At 33.3% G+C, this 20,396-nt stretch overlaps 1 protein-coding gene across 2 annotated transcripts; it reads right to left on the bottom strand.

Annotated features, from left to right (window-relative positions):
- Window positions 1-2,197: 2,197 nt before the first annotated feature.
- Window positions 2,198-19,630, bottom strand: LOC142342699 (uncharacterized). Of its 2 annotated transcripts, XM_075394199.1 has the most exons (4): window positions 17,153-19,630; window positions 8,434-8,688; window positions 7,981-8,072; window positions 2,471-2,609 (listed from the first exon to the last, which is right to left on the bottom strand). In XM_075394199.1, the coding sequence occupies exons 1-3, from the start codon at window positions 19,485-19,487 to the stop codon at window positions 7,993-7,995; spliced, it is 2,670 nt and encodes an 889-aa protein (XP_075250314.1). In that variant the 5' UTR covers window positions 19,488-19,630; the 3' UTR covers window positions 2,471-2,609; window positions 7,981-7,992. The 2 variants fall into 2 exon arrangements, with proteins under 2 accessions (XP_075250313.1, XP_075250314.1); XM_075394198.1 differs by lacking the exon at window positions 7,981-8,072 and having other exon boundaries at window positions 2,198-2,609; window positions 17,153-19,626.
- Between the last annotated feature and the right edge of the window lie 766 nt (window positions 19,631-20,396).

Raw genomic sequence — 20,396 nt, 5'->3', positions numbered from 1 at the left:
CAGAAGGAACAAATTTTGTTACACTTTTTATTTGAAGAGTTAATTGCCGAGAAATAAACCGTGGCCTGACATTTGAATGAAAGATATTGCAATTACACAAAATGCCGAATCTCATGGAAAGTCATGTGGTACAACGAAAAATCGACTATAAAAAAGAAAAACAGCACCAAATAATTGCTAGAGACGTTGTTTTACTGAAATTAAAAACCAGTAAAAAACACAGTATATCTCAGTAAACTGAAAAACTAGAATAATTTCAAAACAGTAAAAAGCAACGAGCACCAAAAAACCCAAAACTTCATTGCCATAAGAATTGCTTCCTTTCCTATGAAAGTTCTTCCATTAAAACTGAGTGAGTAACTATGGTCGTGACTAAAATTGAACATAACATGTGAACGAAGAGTAATTATAATTTTAAAAAGGGAGAGCGCCTAAGTAATAGCTGTGGAGGAGAGGCTGACGCCGGCTATTGAGTGACGAAAGTCATGAGTCAAACGTGAAGGTCGTGACTCAAATTGAACAAAACACGTGAACAAAAAGTAAATCTAATTTTAAAAAGGGAGACCGCCTAAGTAATAGCCTTTGAGAGGCTGACGGCGGCTATAAAAAACAACTCATTTCAGGTCAGAGCAAATTAAGGAGGCTCAACTACTACCCTATTCCAGCTGCGGACCACCATGAGGTCACTGAGGGGCTTAAAAGGTTAGAGCTTAATATAGAACACTAATAAAGTCCAGAAGGAACAAATTTTGTTACACTTTTTATTTGAAGAATTAATTGCCAAGAAATAAACCGTGGCCTGACATTTGAATGAAAGATATTGCAATTACACAAAAAGCCGAATCTCATGGAAAGTCATGTGGTACAACGAAAAATCGACTAAAAAAAAGAAAAACAGCACCAAATAATTGCTAGAAACGTTGTTTTACTGAAATTAAAAACCAGTAAAAAACACAGTATATCTCAGTAAACTGAAAAACTAGAATAATTTCAAAACAGTAAAAAGCAACGAGCACCAAAAAACCCAAAACTTCATTGCCATAAGAATTGCTTCCTTTCCTATGAAAGTTCTTCCATTAAAACTGAGTGAGTAACTATGGTCGTGACTAAAATTGAACATAACACGTGAACGAAGAGTAAATTTAATTTTAAAAAGGGAGAGCGCCTAAGTAATAGCCGTGGAGAGGCTGACGCCGGCTATTGAGTGACGAAAGTCATGAGTTAAACGTGAAGGTCGTGACTTAAATTGAACAAAACACGTGAACAAAAAGTAAATCTAATTTTAAAAAGGGAGACCGCCTAAGTAATAGCCTTTGAGAGGCTGACGGCGGCTATAAAAAACAACCTATTTCAGGTCAGAGCAAAATAAGGAGGCTCAACTACTACCCTATTCCAGCTGCGGACCACCATGAGGTCACTGAGGGGCTTAAAAGGTTAGAGCTTAATATAGAACACTAATAAAGTTCAGAAGGAACAAATTTTGTTACACTTTTTATTTGAAGAGTTAATTGCCGAGAAATAAACCGTGGCCTGACATTTGAATGAAAGAAATTGCAATTACACAAAAAGCCGAATCTCATGGAAAGTCATGTGGTACAACGAAAAATCGACTAAAAAAAAGAAAAACAGCACCAAATAATTGCTAGAATAGAAACGTTGTTTTACTGAAATTAAAAACCAGTAAAAAACACAGTATATCTCAGTAAACTGAAAAACTAGAATAATTTCAAAACAGTAAAAAGCAACGAGCACCAAAAAACCCAAAACTTTATTGCCATAAGAATTGCTTCCTTTCCTATGAAAGTTTTTCCATTAAAACTGAGTGAGTAACTATGTATTGAGTATCTGTCAAGCGACGACTGGCGGGAGTTAAATTGCACCCTACAACATTACTGCTGATTAGTTTAAGCTGAGCAATATTTTCAAAAATAAAATAGATCATTAGTTTACCAAAAAACGGCTAAAAGATGCTCAGAACTTACGGAACTACAGTATTTAGACAGTGCGATTAAAATCGTATATTCCTTGTTTTCTCTATTATGCCTCCAAACTTTTCCGCCATATTTAACACGCAAGCTCATGGAACATATCAAATTTTTTTCTGCCCCCGGAACATCTTTCGTCTTCAATCAAGCTACGTTTCTTTGCTCTACTATGTATATTAAGCTGGCCTTCTTACATTTTAGCAAAAAAAAGACAAGGACACAAAATATATTATCATCTTTTTCAACATGAAAGTCTGATAGAAACAAATGACACATAGTTCACTGTCTATCGCCCCTTCTTTCCTCCGTTTTTCTTCTTATTAACTCCCTTCGCCGCAACTCTTTTCTTCTTTGAAGCCGGAGCACTACCATTTACAAGTTCAACAAACTCTTCGATATTGTCAATTGTGGCTGTCAATTGTGGCTGCAAGTTCCTCCATCTGTTACTCACTCTCGGAGGCAACTGGTTCGGAATCTTCTTGGGAATAATTGGGATAGGATAAACAGTGACTTCGTCGTTCATGGACACTCGTCGCCGCTTTTTGTCAGTTTTAGTTTTGCTTTTCAAACTTTGCTCTCCGCTCTCTTCGGAGGATAACTTCTCTTCAGCACTCTCAACACAGTCTTAAAAGGAAAAGGACAAATTCGGAGATCAAAAATGGTGCAACGTAGCCGACAGATTGCCGGAAAATAGCCGCGATAGACGCTTGTGGCCTACCATGAATTGAAACAACTAAAGAAATAAGATTGACAGATCGACCACCAGCTTTTTAAAAGACCACTAGACTTTTTGGGTTAGATTCAGACTGTCATTTTATGAGACACATTTGCTCTACAAGGAGAAAGCTCTAATGGAGCTTTTTCAAAATTAATATTCGATATTAAAACTCAAGACTAATACTCGGGAATTAGGGCATATAAGTTTGGCACTACTTAGATGCACACTATTGACCTTTATTTACTAAATGTTCATAAAATTTAAAGTTCAGAAGTCATTTTTTGAATGAGGTAAGTCACGCAATTGACCTAAAACCAGAAATGACGTCACGAACACAAATCTTAACTGCAAAGCAGTAGAAGTTACTGAAGTCATTGAAAAAGTCAATTCCAAGAAGTCAGGGTAAGAAACGAAAATCTGTTAGACGAAGTAAACAAAAACATAGAAGGACAAGTCCTGAAATACAATTGAAAGAATTGAATGAAAAACTTGGAAGTAATCTACCTGACCAGCAGATCAATTGAGCAATGCGAGCCAAAACGTAAACAAAATCCTCTCAAATTTGAGAAACAAACAATCAAACAAAATAAACAAAAACACTCATTGCTAAAACTCTTGAAACTTTTACCCGAAGGCAAAATTTGATCCCTTTAAATAAACCTATTTCAAAAAAAATGTTCATAACCAATTTTTCTTTCTGAAATCGGTCCAGTATTATTTCTGCAAAACCTGAAAATAATTCATTGGCCCTTGAAGATCGACTAACTCGAAAATGACCAAAAAATTTTTGAAATCAATTGTAAATTTTAATGAGAAGTTCCTGAAAATCGTAATTTAAATATCTTCAAAATCATTTCTGTGTCTCTAGCAGCAACCCAATTCCAAGCCTTAAAAAATTCATTGGCTCAAAGGTCGATAGGAAATAATTTTCAGATAGAAATTTCAGATTTCAAAAAATTAAAATTTTGTTCGATTAAAAAGTTCAAGACCAGTCAACTGCCTCTAGCAACTATTTAATAAAATACTATCAAATCCTGGATGAGGTTACCTGGCTACTGAGTCAAGAGGAACCAAGAAAAAGACAAATGTTTTGAAAAAACTTGAAAAAAATTGCAAAACTTATCAAAATTTTTTTAATAAAATTCGAAAGGTTCAATTGTTGAAATTAAATCCATTGAAAGTAACAACCAAGCAGTTACTTTTCATGAGGCCGTGGAATAGATTTTCCGGCACTTGAGATTGGACAAATATCAAAAATTGACAAAAACTTAGAAAACCTTAAATGGCAGATTTTCTCAAAAAAATGCTAAAATTCGAGACATTAAAATGTTGAAAACCGATCCATTGTTACTCGAAACTATGCACTGCCCTATTATCAAACCTTAAAGAAGATTCTGGCCCCTGAAGCTGTAAAAATTCAAAAATAACAAAAATTTTCAAAAAACTGAAAAAAATTGCAAAAATTATTATCATTTTGCGTGTTTGTGTTTGTAGAACCAAAACATATAGCCCATAAAAAGGTCATAACAAGTAATTTTGTCTCGCAAAAGGCCTTCATCAATTTTTAAAAACTTCAACCTAAGATGGATCAAACAAAAAACTCAAAAAATCACAAACATAGCCAGCAGATTGCCGGAATAGCTGCGAAAGAATAGACCTGCGTGCCATATAATAGAGATAGAAACAGATAAATATCTAAATTGAAAAAAATGACGCCGCTCAAAACACTAGGTGGAAAACAATCAACAATAAATTAATAAAGCTTGTTAAAATTCATTCCGCAAAAGCCTCTTATTAGAGACCTTTACTGCACAAATGAGTTCCTTTGACCTTAAACAAATTCAATTTAAACTTAAGTTTTAAAGTGCAAAAGTCATTTTATTGAGTGAGGTAAGTCACGTATGATCAAAATCTAATCACGCAAATAACCTAAAAACTTTTGCTAAAGCGAGTGAAAAATGACGTCACGCGCGCAAATGCCGTTAGTGAGAGGAAGAAGTCATTCAGAAAATTTGACTTTTTTAGCTTTGCTGTGTGAACAAATGTAAAACGAAAAAAGAGCGTCAGACGACGAAACAAAAAACATAGCAGGACAAGCCCTGAAGTACAATTCAAAGAATTTTCATTGACTAAACAGAAAAACTAGACCTAAAATGGACTATGAGTGAATTGAGAAAATTATTTTTAAATAAATCAGATGAAAAAATAAAAAAACAGACAATCAATGTCTAAATGCCGCATGTGAACAAAAAAACCACTAGCGCGAAACGAAAAATTAATTCAAACAAAAAACTAGGCCCAGAATCAGCTGTGAATGGATTGGGAAAACCATTTAGAAAAAGAATCCGATCCAAAAAATAAAAAAAAAACAGTAAAAATCAAAGTGAAACTGCCGCACGTGAACAAAAAACCCCTACCGAGAAACCGAATTTTTGTTCAAACACCGTTTTCTCACTCTACTTTAAAATTAGAGTGAAAAAAATTCACGCCGCAAAACCACTCGCTTTTTCACTCCATTTCCTGTTTTGGCGTGACCAAAATCACTACTGACTTCAAAAATCATGAAAATGTGTGAACAGATCTTAAAAAAAACATAGCCGGAAGAACTCTGGAAACGACTCAAAGTGAAAATCTATTTAACCGCCATCCAACTACTCATCAGACAAAACGTGCCTCCACTAATTTTCGCTTATCATGAAATACAAAAAAGAAAAAGTAAAAAAAATCATATCTATTAAAATATGATTAAAAATCTGATCAAATTCTGTCATAAATTGATACCCCAAAAAATTATGTCTGCCACAATTAATTCATCAATACAAATAGTAACTAATAAAACCACTTATGAGATTACAAAAAACTTGCCTCCACTAATTTATGATTTTCTCGAAAGCAAACCACGAAACAAAAAACTAAAAACAAAAAAATCAAATCTGTTAAAATATGATAAAAAATCTGATCAAATTTTGTCATAACTTGAGATCATGAAATAACTATCTCTGCCAAAATTATTTCATCAAAACTACTAGTACTTACTAAAACCACTCAAGTGAATGTTCTAAAATACTTGAGGCCAAATTATGAAAAAAGCTCTTAAAAACAACTTGCACTAAAAAACTGGAAAAAGTTAGTAAATTTCTTAATATTACAAAAGCATATAAATCAATTTGACTTCAAAAATCATGAAAATGTGTGAACAGATCTTAAAAAAAACATAGCCGGAAGAATTCTGGAAACGACTCAAAGTGAAAATCTATTTAACCGCCATCCAACTACTCATCAGACAAAACGTGCCTCCACTAATTTTCGCTTATCTTGAAATACAAAAAAGAAAAAGTAAAAAAAAATCATATCTATTAAAATATGATTAAAAATCTGATCAAATTCTGTCATAAATTGATACCCCAAAAAATTATGTCTGCCACAATTACTTCATCAATACAAATAGTAACTAATAAAACCACTTATGAGATTGCAAAAAACTTGCCTCCACTAATTTATGATTTTCTCGAAAGCAAACCACGAAACAAAAAACTAAAAACAAAAAAATCAAATCTGTTAAAATATGATAAAAAATCTGATCAAATTTTGTCATAACTTGAGATCATGAAATAACTATCTCTGCCAAAATTATTTCATCAAAACTACTAGTACTTACTAAAACCACTCAAGTGAATGTTCTAAAATACTTGAGGCCAAATTATGAAAAAAGCTCTTAAAAACAACTTGCACTAAAAAACTGGAAAAAGTTAGTAAATTTCTTAATATTACAAAAGCATATAAATCCAAAGAAAATTCTTTTCAGACAATAGGGCATCCAGATGCTCGCAAAAACAATAGACAAGTCATAATAGTTGAAGATAATTGTTTAAAAAAACAAAAAACCCGAAAAACTGCAAAAAAAATTAAGAAAACTAGTTCCAATTTTCGCCATTTTTTGTCCTATTTCTCAACAAAAAATGATTTATATCTAAAATTGCCCATACTTATTACTAAATAACTATAACAACTATTATGAACCCTAAACCTCCACAAATGCCATAAAAAATTAAGGAAGAGAAACGGCATTCAAAAACAAATTCAACAAAAAAAAACTATAAAAACTAAATGAGTTTTTTAATAGCACAAGGAAACATAAAGCCGAATAAGGTTCCTTTGCAATTAGAGCAAAGAAAAACTCGCAAAACAATGGGCAAGTTATAAAAGGGTGGGTAAGACAAAAAAGAAAAACTGCTAAAATTGAGAAAAATGGTTTAAAATTTCTCAATTTTTTTTGTCATTTTTCCGTAGAAAAAAATGATTTATACACACAAAACCTTAGTCAATTGGTGTCTGACAATTCCTTGAGTAACAAGCTTCTATTCAAATCCCACCTAAAGCAGTAAAACAAAAAACAGGTAAAAAACCGTTAAATTTCGTCTAAAAATCAGCAAAACTGATCAAAAACCTCCAAATTAGCATTAAAAATCAAATTAACTACTTGAAACCTTCAATTCCTATCAAAACAAACTAAAACTAATACAATATCATAATCAAACCTCATAACTATCAAAAGTTGCAAAAAACTGAGTTTAAAAGCCGCACGTGAACAAAAAATTTCACTCGCTTAGAAAAAATTTTTTCACACATCAATTTCTCGCTCTCTCAAAAACAGCGGTATGAACAAAAACCGCTCTCTTTTCGCTCCGCTCTTCACTTTTAGTCAGCAACAAAATCACTCCAAATTTTTTCAGGCGTTTCATTTCCCGCTTCAAAATTCACTCCAAAAATTGATTAAATAGAAAAAGGACTTCTCCAATACTCCTCTTCGAGTCGTAAAAAGACAGCGCCCCAATACAATTCAAATTCTTTGAATTGTAAAAAACCAAGAGCACCGCAATATAACTTCGCTCAGCTTACAGCTTCGCAGCTATAAAAAAAAACATGAAAAAACGCAATAATAGCCGCCTGAATTGCTAACGCAGCTATTAAAAACCGAAGCATTCTAACCTAAAAACGGCTACCTCGAGAATATTAACCTATAATTTGTTTTTTGAAGTTGTTTCTGGTCAGAACGACAAATGGTCACTGATAATCGAGTTCAAACTACAAATGGTTCCGCTATTAATGAAAATTAGCCATACATTTTCTTTTTTATACCAATTGCGCAACTCAATCAGTTGTTTGCACTTGATAAAAAAATTAGCTCAAAGGCATCTCTTTTAATAGATTAAAGCTACGAATCCTGAGAGCTTCTAAAGAGACAAGTCATTTTAAAGATATACTTTTTATGCTTACCTAAGTGTAAATTTAGATAGTGGTGTTGGAGGAGGCGCCACCCGAATTATTCAACCAATACCAGTCCAAAAAAGTCCCCGCGATTCGCATGCCTAAAAGCAATCATCAACCTCTCACCATAATCAAACAAATCATTACAACTACTCCTGTGGTAACAGTGTCAAGAGTACATTTCTAGGCACTCACTTTAAAAAGTCCATTAAAATGTTCCATAAAAAAACATGTTGAATTCACTATTTGCTATAATTTTCGATAATCATTTTTCGGTGCTAAGTGCTCAATGATGTTCTTAAGATGATATTGTTCGACATTAAACAGTGGTCATTTTAAGATGATTTGAAACAGATTTATGGAACACATTTTAGCCAAATTTCTTTCCTTTTAATTTTACCCTTTTCTAAAGAGGTTATCTAACTTACCTTCGTCTGAACAATGAATCAATGCAGCACTTACCATTTTGCCCCAGATCACTGTTGCTCCTTTTAGTAGCACTTCTCTTGCCTCCTTTCTTTTTCGCACCTTTCTCAGATCCACCAGTTGGCATGATTTCACTACCAGTCTCGGTGTCGTTAGCCACAGAGGAAACTTCCGATTTGTCCTCCGAGTCCAACAAATCTTCTTGAGACAGACTCAGATTTTCTACTGACTCCGTCATAGGTTGCACGGGTGTAGTGGCCTCTTCAAAGCTCAGCAAGTCAGCTATGGGTTCTAAGCATAACAAGGAGAATCAGGAATGTGGGCGAGCCACAAAATAGAATTGTTACAACTGTTTCTTCAATTCATGGTTTTGCGGCTTCCTAGTTCAAAAACACACTCTGTAGCTCTTAAAGTTTCCAAACTTATAGTTTATGAAATGCATTTTCTGTCCAGTGCAATCAAACAAAATTGTTCTACTTGTAACTTTTCTTTAAAAAACAGATAATTGCCTCCATACTCGAGCTACCGGGACTGTTAGATAAATCACATTCCAGCTAATAAAGCTTTTGCATTTTTGATTTTGTTTTACAAAAATTTCATTCTTTCAAACTTAATTTCTCTAGTATGATTCAAGCAATCAGTCAGCATTTTACAACCACAAGATGATTTTGTATTCAAAACAATAACTTTTAATTCCAATTCTCTATATAGAGACGTAAGATCTCGACTGCGAATTTTTAAGGAAGGGAAGAACAAAAATTTTGCGTATTTCCTGATTCACAACGTTTGGAGCCGTCTTCTTTAAAATTTAACAGCCAAGAAATATCCAAAACTGTGTAGAAAGTTAAATGGGCTTTTAAAGTTCGGATAGTTACATCAAACTTTTCTGCCAAAAACCACGGATATTTGAACGATTTTCCAGCGCCATTTTTATTGTTCCGACCCCCACTTTAGTGGGGAGGGAGGAACTATATACTCAACTGGGTTTTTTTTGTTCAGTCAATTTTGGCCGATCGATATATTCATCGTAGAGAATTGTGAGTGGTATCATTAAAAAGCCCGTCCAGCGTAGAATACGGAATTAAAAAGATTTTTTCGATTTCGTTTTTAACAGGGAGTTATCGAGGTTTAAAGTTTTGTGAACATTCGACTGTTTTTGTTCACATTTTCAGTAATTTTTGCTAAAATTTGGCACGATTTCGCTAATATAATTCAAAATAAGTTAAAATTTTTAACACCGATTGTTTTTGTTACCGTTAGAGATAGAAGAGCGTTGCTGAATTGTTTGATTGAATTTTTTTGGCTAAAATTTTTGATAAATTTTCAAAATTCAAACTTTTTTTCATCAAAAATGGAACAAAATTTGCTTTTTTTGGTCCACTTTGTTAAAGTTTGCCAGACTTAGTGACCTAGAAAATTCAAAACAAACCCCCTATTCTGCAAAAGAGCGGCGCTGGTTGCAATTAGGGCCGTATGACAATCTTCTGGAACTAAAACATGGCCATTTTTTGCAGATTTAACTTGACAATTATACAAAATGCATCGTTGTTTTTTTTTAATATTTGAAGAATTCCACTCAACAATTGGTCTAATTCGCAAACACTTGGAACACTTGGTCGGTTTGCTGGGCGCGCGACAAAACCAGGAAGAGGTTCGATAATATCATGGATTCTTAGAATCAGAGATTTTTTGGTTTTTATTTTGATGCTGCCTTTTTTCAAAATATTTTGCTTTTGTTCTTTTAATGTTAATTACCGACAATACTTTTTATTCACGGCTCCGTTAATGACAGCTATAATTTACGTAAATTTGAGGCTGAATGTAGATACAGTTTGTTTTCAGAGAACCAAAGGGTTTTTATGGCTTTGAGGAAGAGTTTTAGTGAAATTTAACTGAATTCTTATCTTTGCTTTCAATTGTTACTTTTTTGGCAGTGTGATTTTTAAGTTTAACCACTCAATGATCTACATTTCTTCCTCAACAGTTGCAGGTGAACCTTTTCTATTCATTCGGTTGTTACCTAATGTCTCTTATGTTATTGGAAGTATTTGTTTTAAGGAAATTTCTTTTGATTTTTTGAACTTAACAATTTTTTGAATTATTTTAGTCAACATTTTGCTTATTTTCAGGAAGTAAAGGTCACCCTTTCGTCCTTATTGAATAAAAACTAATTTTGTGGCCGATTGTTTTAGCAGAAGATTTTCTTGCCTTTGGTACTACGAGTTTTCATTCAAAGTTCTGATTTTTGTGCATAATTGCCCAATTTTTTGCTGTTGTTTTTGTTTCTTTTGTAAATTGTCACATTATTTAACAATCTAACTGAAAAAAACTTTACATCATTTGAAACTGAACATATTTTTTGTTTTCATAACGTACGGTTCGAAGGGCTGCGACACCGTTCTCTTGCAGAAATTGGTTAGAAATTTTTATTTTTGCCCTTTATTTGTTGTTAATTTTTGTTGTCATATGCCAAATATTGTGTAATTAAAGGTCTCAGTGGCCAACTAAAGATAAACAAATAAACTTAATATCTGATATCGGTAGATAGCTAATGGTTATTTTGACTTTCGAATAAAATTTCTAAAAAAGAGTAATCGATCACTTTTAGTTCTGGTTTGCGTTTTTTTCTTCGTATTTTACTATATTGTATCATTTTCGTAAATTAGCCTCATTGTTTAGAGCTGTTTTTAATGTTTTGTTGAATCAAACAAAAAATTTTCTGTTGTTTAAACGCTTAAATGATGTCTTCAGGGCTTAGACAATTTGTTTCAGCAGACTATTGTGAAGTTTAGTCAATTTTCAGTTTTTGTGGTTCTTTTTGTTGTCATTTTGTGATAGTCGTTTAACAAAAAGACGTTATGATGATCAAAGAAGACGCAAATGAAGACGTTATATTCTTGCGGTTAAAATCTTATAAATTTAATGGCTTCAAAACTGTGGTTTGATAAAGTTGTTTGTGAAACTTATTAGTTCAGCTTGTATTTAATGTTATTTTATAGTCTTATTATATAGTCTCATTAAAAATAGTCGCGTTAGTTTGCCAAGTAAATGCAAGACAAACTGTCTACTCTTTTAGTTGAAAGCTTTTGTTGGCTATGAATTTTGAAAATATTTGTTTTGAAAAAAAAGTGATAGATTTTTGAGATCTGCCAATTTTATTTCTGTTAAATAGTAGCTACGCATCTCTATATACAATTCACATCATTTAACTATTGAAATACAGTGTGCTTTTCAAAAAGGTTTTATTTTCCTCAAAAGATCTTTCTTCTTGGAACAACCAGTTTTCATAAAACCAATTTTCGTGATTTTTGCGTATATTTGCCCCATTTTTGTAGGTTTTTGTTTTATTTTCACAGTATCACAATAATGGGCGTCATTTGATTTACAATTGTTGTCACCAGCAAAAAATGCAAAAGAAGATTTTTATTGTTTTCAGTGATCAGCTTAATATTTAATTGATTGGGGGACATCGTTTTCGTGCATAATTTTTCGTGCAAATTTTTCGTTTTTGCCTGTATTTGTCGTTCTTTTTGTAATCGTATGACATATCCTGGATGATGAAAGGCCTCAATCGCTCTCTATTGAGGTTTAAAAGACTCAATGATGTCATTTTTTTTATTTGAAGAACTCCACTCACCAATTGGTCTAATTTGCAAACACTTGGAACACTTGGTCGGTTTGCTGGGCGCGCGACAAAACCAGGAAGAGGTTCGATAATATCATGGATTCTTAGAATCAGAGATTTTTTGGTTTTTATTTTGATGCTGCCTTTTTTCAAAATATTTTGCTTTTGTTTTTTTAATGTTAATTACCGACAATACTTTTTATTCACGGCTCCGTTAATGACAGCTATAATTTACGTAAATTTGAGGCTGAATGTAGATACAGTTTGTTTTCAGAGAACCAAAGGGTTTTTATGGCTTTGAGGAAGAGTTTTAGTGAAATTTAACTGAATTCTTATCTTTGCTTTCAATTGTTATTTTTTTGGCAGTGTGATTTTTAAGTTTAACCACTCAATGATCTACATTTCTTCCTCAACAGTTGCAGGTGAACCTTTTCTATTCATTCGGTTGTAACCTAATGTCTATGTTATTGAAAGTATTTGTTTTAAGGAAATTTCTTGTGATTTTTTGAAATTGTCAATTTTTTGTATTATTTTAGTCAACATTTTGCTTATTTTCAGGAAGTAAAGGTCACCCGTTCCTCCTTATTGAAAAAAAAACTAATTTTGTGGCCGATTGTCTTAGCAGATTTTCTTGCCTTTGGTACTACGAGTTTTCATTCAAAGTTCTGATTTTTGTGCATAATTGCCCATTTTTGCTGTTGTTTTTGTTTCTTTTGTAAATTGTCACATTATTTAACAATCTAACTGAAAAAAACTTTACATCATTTGAAACTGAACATATTTTTTGTTTTCATAACATACGGTTCGAAGGGCTGCGACACCGTTCTTTTGCAGAAATTGGTTAGAGTTTTTTATTTTTGCCCTTTATTTGTTGTTAATTTTTGTTGTCATATGCCAAATATTGTGTAATTAAAGGTCTCAGTGGCCAACTAAAGATAAACAAATAAACTTAATATCTGATATCGGTAGATAGCTAATGGTTATTTTGACTTTCGAATAAAATTTCTAAAAAAGAGTAATCGATCACTTTTAGTTCTGGTTTGCGTTTTTTCCTTCGTATTTTACTATACTGTATCATTTTCGTAAATTAGCCTCATTGTTTAGAGCTCTTTTTAATGTTTTGTTGAATCAAACAATAAATTTTCTGTTGTTTAAACGTTTAAATGATGTCTTCAGGGCTTAGACAATTTGTTTCAGCAGACTATTGTGAAGTTTAGTCACTTTTCAGTTTTTGTGGTTCTTTTTGTTGTCATTTTGTGATAGTCGTTTAACAAAAAGACGTTATGATGATCAAAGAAGACGCAAATGAAGATGTTATATTCTCGCGGTTAATATCTTATAAATTTAATGGCTTCAAAACTGTGGTTTGATAAAGTTGTTTGTGAAACTTATTAGTTCAGCTTGTATTTAATGTTATTTTATAGTCTTATTATATAGTCTCATTAAAAACAGTCGCGTTAGTTTTCCAAGTAGTTGCAAGACAAACTGTCTACTCTTTTAGTTGAAAGCTTTTGTTGGCTATGAATTTTGAAAATATTTGTTTTGAAAAAAAAGTGATAGATTTTTGAGATCTGCCATTTTTATTTCTGTTAAATAGTAGCTACGCATCTCTATATACAATTCACATCATTTAACTAGTGAAATACAGTGTGCTTTTGATAAAGGTTTTATTTTCCTCAAAAGATCTTTCTTCTTGGAACAACCAGTTTTCATCAAACCAATTTTCGTGATTTTTGCGTATATTTGCCCCATTTTTGTAGGTTTTTGTTTTATTTTCACAGTATCACAATAATGGGCGTCATTTGATTTACAATTGTTGTCACCTGCAAAAAATGCAAAAGAAGATTTTTATTGTTTTCAGTGATCAGCTTAATATTTAATTGATTGGGGGGACATCGTTTTCGTGCATAATTTTTCGTGCAAATTTTTCGTTTTTGCCTGTATTTGTCGTTCTTTTTGTAGTCGTATGACATATCCTGGATGATGAAAGGCCTCAATCGCTCTCTATTGAGGTTTAAAAGACTCAATGATTTCATTTGTTTTTTTTAATATTTGAAGAACACCACTCAACAATTGGTCTAATTCGCAAAAACTTGGAAAACTTGGTCGGTTTTCTGGGCGCGCGACAAAACCAGGAAGAGGTTCGATAATATCATGGATTCTTAGAATCAGAGACTTTTTGGTTTTTATTTTGATGCTGCCTTTTTTCAAAATATTTTGCTTTTGTTTTTTTAATGTTAATTACCGACAATACTTTTTATTCACGGCTCCGTTAATGATAGCTACAATTTACGTAAATTTGAGGCTAAATGTAGATACAGTTTGTTTTCAGAGAACCAAAGGGTTTTTAAGGCTTTGAGGAAGAGTTTTAGTAAAATTTAACTGAATTCTTATATTTGCCTTCAATTGTTATTTTTTTGGCAGTGTGATTTTTAAGTTTAACCACTCAATGATCTACATTTCTTCCTCAACATTTGCAGGTGAACCATTTCTATTCATTCGGTTGTTACCTAATGTCTCTTATGTTATTGAAAGTATTTGTTTTAAGGAAATTTCTGTGATTTTTTGAACTTGTCAATTTTTTGTATTATTTTAGTCAAGATTTTGCTTATTTTCAGGAAGTAAAGGTCACCCTTTCCTCCTTATTGAATAAAAACTAATTTTGTGGCCGATTGTTTTAGCAGAAGATTTTCTTGCCTTTGGTACTACGAGTTTTCATTCAAAATTTTCTGATTTTTGTGCATAATTGCCCATTTTTGCTGTTGTTTTTGTTTCTTTTGTAAATTGTCACATTATTTAACAATCTAACTGAAAAAAACTTTACATGATTTGAAACTGAACATATTTTTTGTTTTCATAACATACGGTTCAAAGGGCTGCGACACCGTTCTCTTGCAGAAATTGGTTAGAAATTTTTATTTTTGCCCTTTATTTGTTAATTTTTGTTGTCATATGCCAAATATTGTGTAATTAAAGGTCTCAGTGGCCAACTAAAGATAAACAAATGAACTTAATATTTGATATCGGTAGATAGCTAATGATTATTTTGACTTTCGAATAAAATTTCTAAAAAAAGAATAATAGATCACTTTTTGTTCTGGTTTGCGTTTTTTTCTTCGTATTTTACTATACTGTATCATTTTCGTAAATTAGCCTCATTGTTTAGTTTTTAATGTTTTGTTGAATCAAACAATAAATTTTCTGTTGTTTAAACGTTTAAATGATGTCTTCAGGGCTTACACAATTTGTTTCAGCAGACTATTGTGAAGTTTAGTCACTTTTCAGTTTTTGTGGTTCTTTTTGTTGTCATTTTGTGATAGTCGTTTAACAAAAAGACGTTATGATGATCAAAGAAGACGCAAATGAAGATGTTATATTCTCGCGGTTAATATCTTATAAATTTAATGGCTTCAAAACTGTGGTTTGATAAAGTTGTTTGTGAAACTTATCAGTTGAGCTTGTATTTAATGTTATTTTATAGTCTTATTATATAGTCTCATTAAAAACAGTCGCGTTAGTTTTCCAAGTAGTTGCAAGACAAACTGTCTACTCTTTTAGTTGAAAACTTTTGTTGGCTATGAATTTTGAAAATATTTGTTTTGAAATTAAAAAGTGATAGATTTTTGAGATCTGCCAATTTTATTTCTGTTAAATAGTAGCTACGCATCTCTATATACAATTCACATCATTTAACTATTGAAATACAGTGTGCTTTTCAAAAAGGTTTTATTTTCCTCAAAAGATCTTTCTTCTTGGAACAACCAGTTTTCATAAAACCAATTTTCGTGATTTTTGCGTATATTTGCCCCATTTTTGTAGGTTTTTGTTTTATTTTCACAGTATCACAATAATGGGCGTCATTTGATTTACAATTGTTGTCACCTGCAAAAAATGCAAAAGAAGATTTTTATTGTTTTCAGTGATCAGCTTAATATTTAATTGATTGGGGGGACATCGTTTTCGTGCATAATTTTTCGTGCAAATTTTTCGTTTTTGCCTGTATTTGTCGTTCTTTTTGTAGTCGTATGACATATCCTGGATGATGAAAGGCCTCAGTCGCTCTCTATTGAGGTTTAAAAGACTCTCTCAATGATTTCATTTGATGCGTAATGTTTCTGATCAGTTCGAATTTAATTCTTTTTTAGAAAAAAAGCAATGTTTTAATAAACTTTGCCCCTTTTTCACAGTTCTAGTCGACTTGTTGCCAAGTCGCATTGAGGAAAAGTCCCATATATTGTTCCAAAAAAGTACCGGTTAATCCTCTTAGTATAAATTTTATCTGATGCCATTTTGATTTGGTTATTAGTTGTTTTCAAAAAATGGACATGGAGTTTTGGTCGTAATTAATATTTGTAGCTATTTGATTTTTATTGCCGTCTTTTCTGGTAGTCATATTATTGTAGCCACAGGTCTCATGAGCCCTCTAGGGTAGATTGTTTTATTCTTTTAGTAGTTTGTTGAACGATATGTTGATATGTTAATTTTTTTTATCATTTCCTCATTTGGTAGACAATTAAGTGAAAAATGTAGATGAGCGGGGGCCCCAAAAGGAGCCAAACAGCCTTGATGTTCCTAGTTCTGATAGTTTCTTCTAGCAAGCACTTGCTGCCATTTGTTGTAATTTCAAATTACAACTTAACTTATAACAGTGGGTGGATGGGGTGTACTGGAGGGGGAGGCGCGGAATGTGGGGGTCGGCTCGATGGGGTTGCCCATGCTGGTTGCGTATGCTTCTCAATAATATCACTGTTGGGTCGCTCCGCAGAAGATATCGTTCGGCTAAAATTGACTTAACCAAAAAATTCAGGACGCGTAGCACAATGTTTTCAACCCTCATGATGCAACGTTGAAAAAAAACGATCTTCAAATAGGTTTATGTATCCGTGTTTTCCGAACCGCACTGTCATATTTCGAACCATATGCAATAGAAACACTTAATTTGGATCAATCTTGACCCGATTACAACTAGAAGGATGAAGAGGTAAGTCTATTTAAAAGAATTTACTACTACGTTCCATGTTTTCTCCGAGATTAATCATGGTTGATGCGGCCTCGTGGTAAAGACCAAGAAAACGAGAATTACGAAACTTTAAGCTTCTACGCTGGTCATCAAATTGAATTGAAACTCACCTTGAATATTTTTAGTTTCAGTCTCTTCAATATCATTAACTACTGGCTCTGCAACAGTTGAAACAACCACGCTATCACCTGCAGAATGTACAACACCTGTGCTTGCAGCAACTCCTTCGCAACTTAGTTTTGGCTCATCCTCTGCAGCACTTGATATCGCTGAAGTCGAATTAGACCAACCTGATCCAAGAACGTCCAATTCACCCCACCCCAACCTTTGCTTCTGCTTGTTTTTCTTCCTATTTTTCTTCGACATCTGGTTATGATTGCCAGGAGTTGAAGTAGTTTTGTTTCCGGATTCAAAAGTTTTGGCTGACGCATTTTTGTTTTTATTATCACCCATTTGGTAGAAATAAGTTTGCTGGAAAACAGCAGAGGAATTGTTCCGTGACGTAGTGGACGAAATTGAATCATCAATAGCTGTAACATACGAGTCATTTGACGATGCAGTTTCGACTAAGTCAGGCAAGAAATCTGATATCTTTGTCACTGAATTTATGCTACACAACAGCACTCTGGTTCCCTTCTCCGAAATATGAAGATTGTCGTGAGTATAATTTGGGCCGATTTTCTGACCCTGAAAATCGTAGGCCACCGATCTGTTATTTATGAAGGTTAAAGAAGGATCCTCGTTACACAGCCTTACAATTTCATTGTTGAGGTTCGAAACCCATTGATTGCAGTACGTTTTATCAAATCTAGCGACAATTCCTGATAGGTACAATTTAGCATTTGGCGCCCTGAGCTTGCACTTTTTAACTAACGCTCTGTATTTCTCAGCCTGTTCGCTAACATTGCATATGTTGTTGAACCCGTGTGTGTTATTAACACCGATATGAACAATCAACCTTTTCAGGTTCTCAAGAGACAAAACTGTGATTATGTAATCGAGTTGTTCAATTGTACAGCCTCCTAACGATTGGACGTAGACATTTCCATTAAGAAGTGAAGGGTCGACGTATCGCAGTATGGAATCACCGATAATTAAAGTATCACAGCCAAACAGACAATTTTCTCTCATGTAAGCAACATCTGCAGAAAATTTGTCTCTTATCTTTAGGAAAGTCGAAAACAGCTTGTCAACGTCTTTACAAGTCAAACAAGACTCAAAAGTTTCTGTCGTTTTAGTAGGCTTCACTTCGTAAAACACTATACCATTTATTGGTTCGCGCATATCCGAAAGTTCAAAATCTTCAGGACAACATAAGCCCAACGATATAGAAGAACAAAATTCTTCGTCTATGAATGCAAATGGCTTGGCTTTCCTGACTTCCGTTAAAATTGTTCCAAATTTAGCATTCAAAGTAGCTTTAAGGTAGCATTTGGCATTCAAGCTCTCGTTTTCTTGAAAAGCTAAAGCCAACTTTGTGACTCGAAAGGATTCTTCAGTTTCTGGGCAGAAATCGATTGCATTTGATTGGTAATTCTTCAAAATCAAATAACGATTAGAGGAAACATTTCCAGAGTTGTTTGAAACAATAAACAAAAGCTTGATTTCTGTTTCGGCAAAAGAAGTTTCAGAATCCGACAGGGCTCCACTCGAGCTAATATTTGACTCCGAATCATAATGATTTCCGGATATTTCCTGTCGTAAATTTTCTGGGTTTTGAACCTTGACTTCAATTGTAGCTCCTTTCGGAACCAAAACTCCAATATTAGAGCTCAAAAGTCCGCTCTTAATTTCTCCGACACAAAATTTTTCCTGCATATCGGGTAGCAACACGTACAAAAAAGCGCTCAAATTTTGAGAATAATTTCCAATTTGAGATAGAAAAATTTTTTCAAGATAAACTTCATAGTTTTGTAATTGCGAATCAACTGTTACCGCATTTGCATGCGATGACAGCTTGTACGTTTCCATATACGTAAACATTTGGACATTATGAGACAATTTTTCAATAGGATGGCACAAAATAGTCATTGAGACACTTTTAGCATTTAGATCAGATAGATCTTTGCTCAACTCGCTATCATGCTCCACTTCATTCCCATTAGAAGTATCGATAGGAAGCAACTTCAACGAAAAATCACTATAGCTTGAAAATTCTAACTTAGTCGTACAGTTGTTCTGAGAGAACTTCCCCAGTAAACACTGGTCGCCGTTGTCCAGAACAAAATACAACCCGTATTCGACTTGGGCACATGATGCTAGTGAAGAATTTGCGGGCAATGATAAGTGTGCGCTGGCGAGCTTGGCTCCGGCATAGCCTGGAAAATGGTACTCCAATTTGACTGTACTGCGCTTTGTGGGTGATAAAGTTAGAACGCGGCTCATCTTGGTAACATAAACCTGAAGCAACTCAATAGTAACACTCCTGCTATTCATTGTTAACATAACTGAAGGAGTCCGACACGAGCTACTAAAATTGTGTTGGTATAAAAACAATGAGACGTTTATGAGATCTTTTTAGCTAAATTTCAAATAGTAGATTTTGCATTTTCCTCGGAAATGATAAAACCTTTTTCAACTGCGGGCATAACCGTTTCTATGGTTACACTGCAAATAGTACAAATTTCGACTAATAGAACCAACCCTTCTCCACGAAATTGCTTCAATTAGCCTAAAAAATGATTTCCCGAAATGCTTAACTTCTTTCCCAATCCGCAATTTGAAATACAGGTATTTTATACAATTATTAATCAACTAATCTTCCTTTCATCTCCATCTATTTAGTAATTTCTTCATAACTAGCAAAACAGTAAAAAAAACACCGGTAAATTTAGCCGAGTAAAATGTACGCTTTGCGCCTTAATGCGTAGCCACACTAAAAACAATGCTTTTTTCTATTTAGAAAATTACTTGTTTAGAGAATTACTTTTGAGAAATTTATGTTTCTAAAAGACTGAATAAAATTTAAAATGAACTACTAATGAACTACACTGGCACGCTGTGATAGCATTGAGCAGCGATTTGGTATAATAATTGAGGAAAGTATCAGCCGACACTAAAAAAAAACAATTTTCTGTTTATCTCATACCAATACAATGAACCCAAGTTTTCGCTTGAGTATTCTTAACCTAGAGACACAGAATCCCTTTATCTTTTACCCTACAAACACCAAAATTTCCCTCTAGAAACAAAAAAATTATCGCTTTCAGATAATTGAGCTAATATGGACTGTGAGCTATTTGGATAGAAATTGCCACACTTCAGGTATACGTTTACAGTCACAATTCCGCAACCCTGCAGTTTGGTTAAAAAGATCTGACTGAGAAAAAGGAACTGGCATTTCTCTAAAATTTT

The sequence above is a fragment of the Convolutriloba macropyga genome, chromosome 7 (assembly GCF_964194025.1).
Source record: "Convolutriloba macropyga chromosome 7, txConMacr16.3, whole genome shotgun sequence".
Lineage (NCBI taxonomy): Eukaryota > Metazoa > Xenacoelomorpha > Acoela > Convolutidae > Convolutriloba > Convolutriloba macropyga.
Note: the sequence above shows the minus strand (reverse complement) of the source record. Positions and strands in the feature narration are given on the sequence as shown.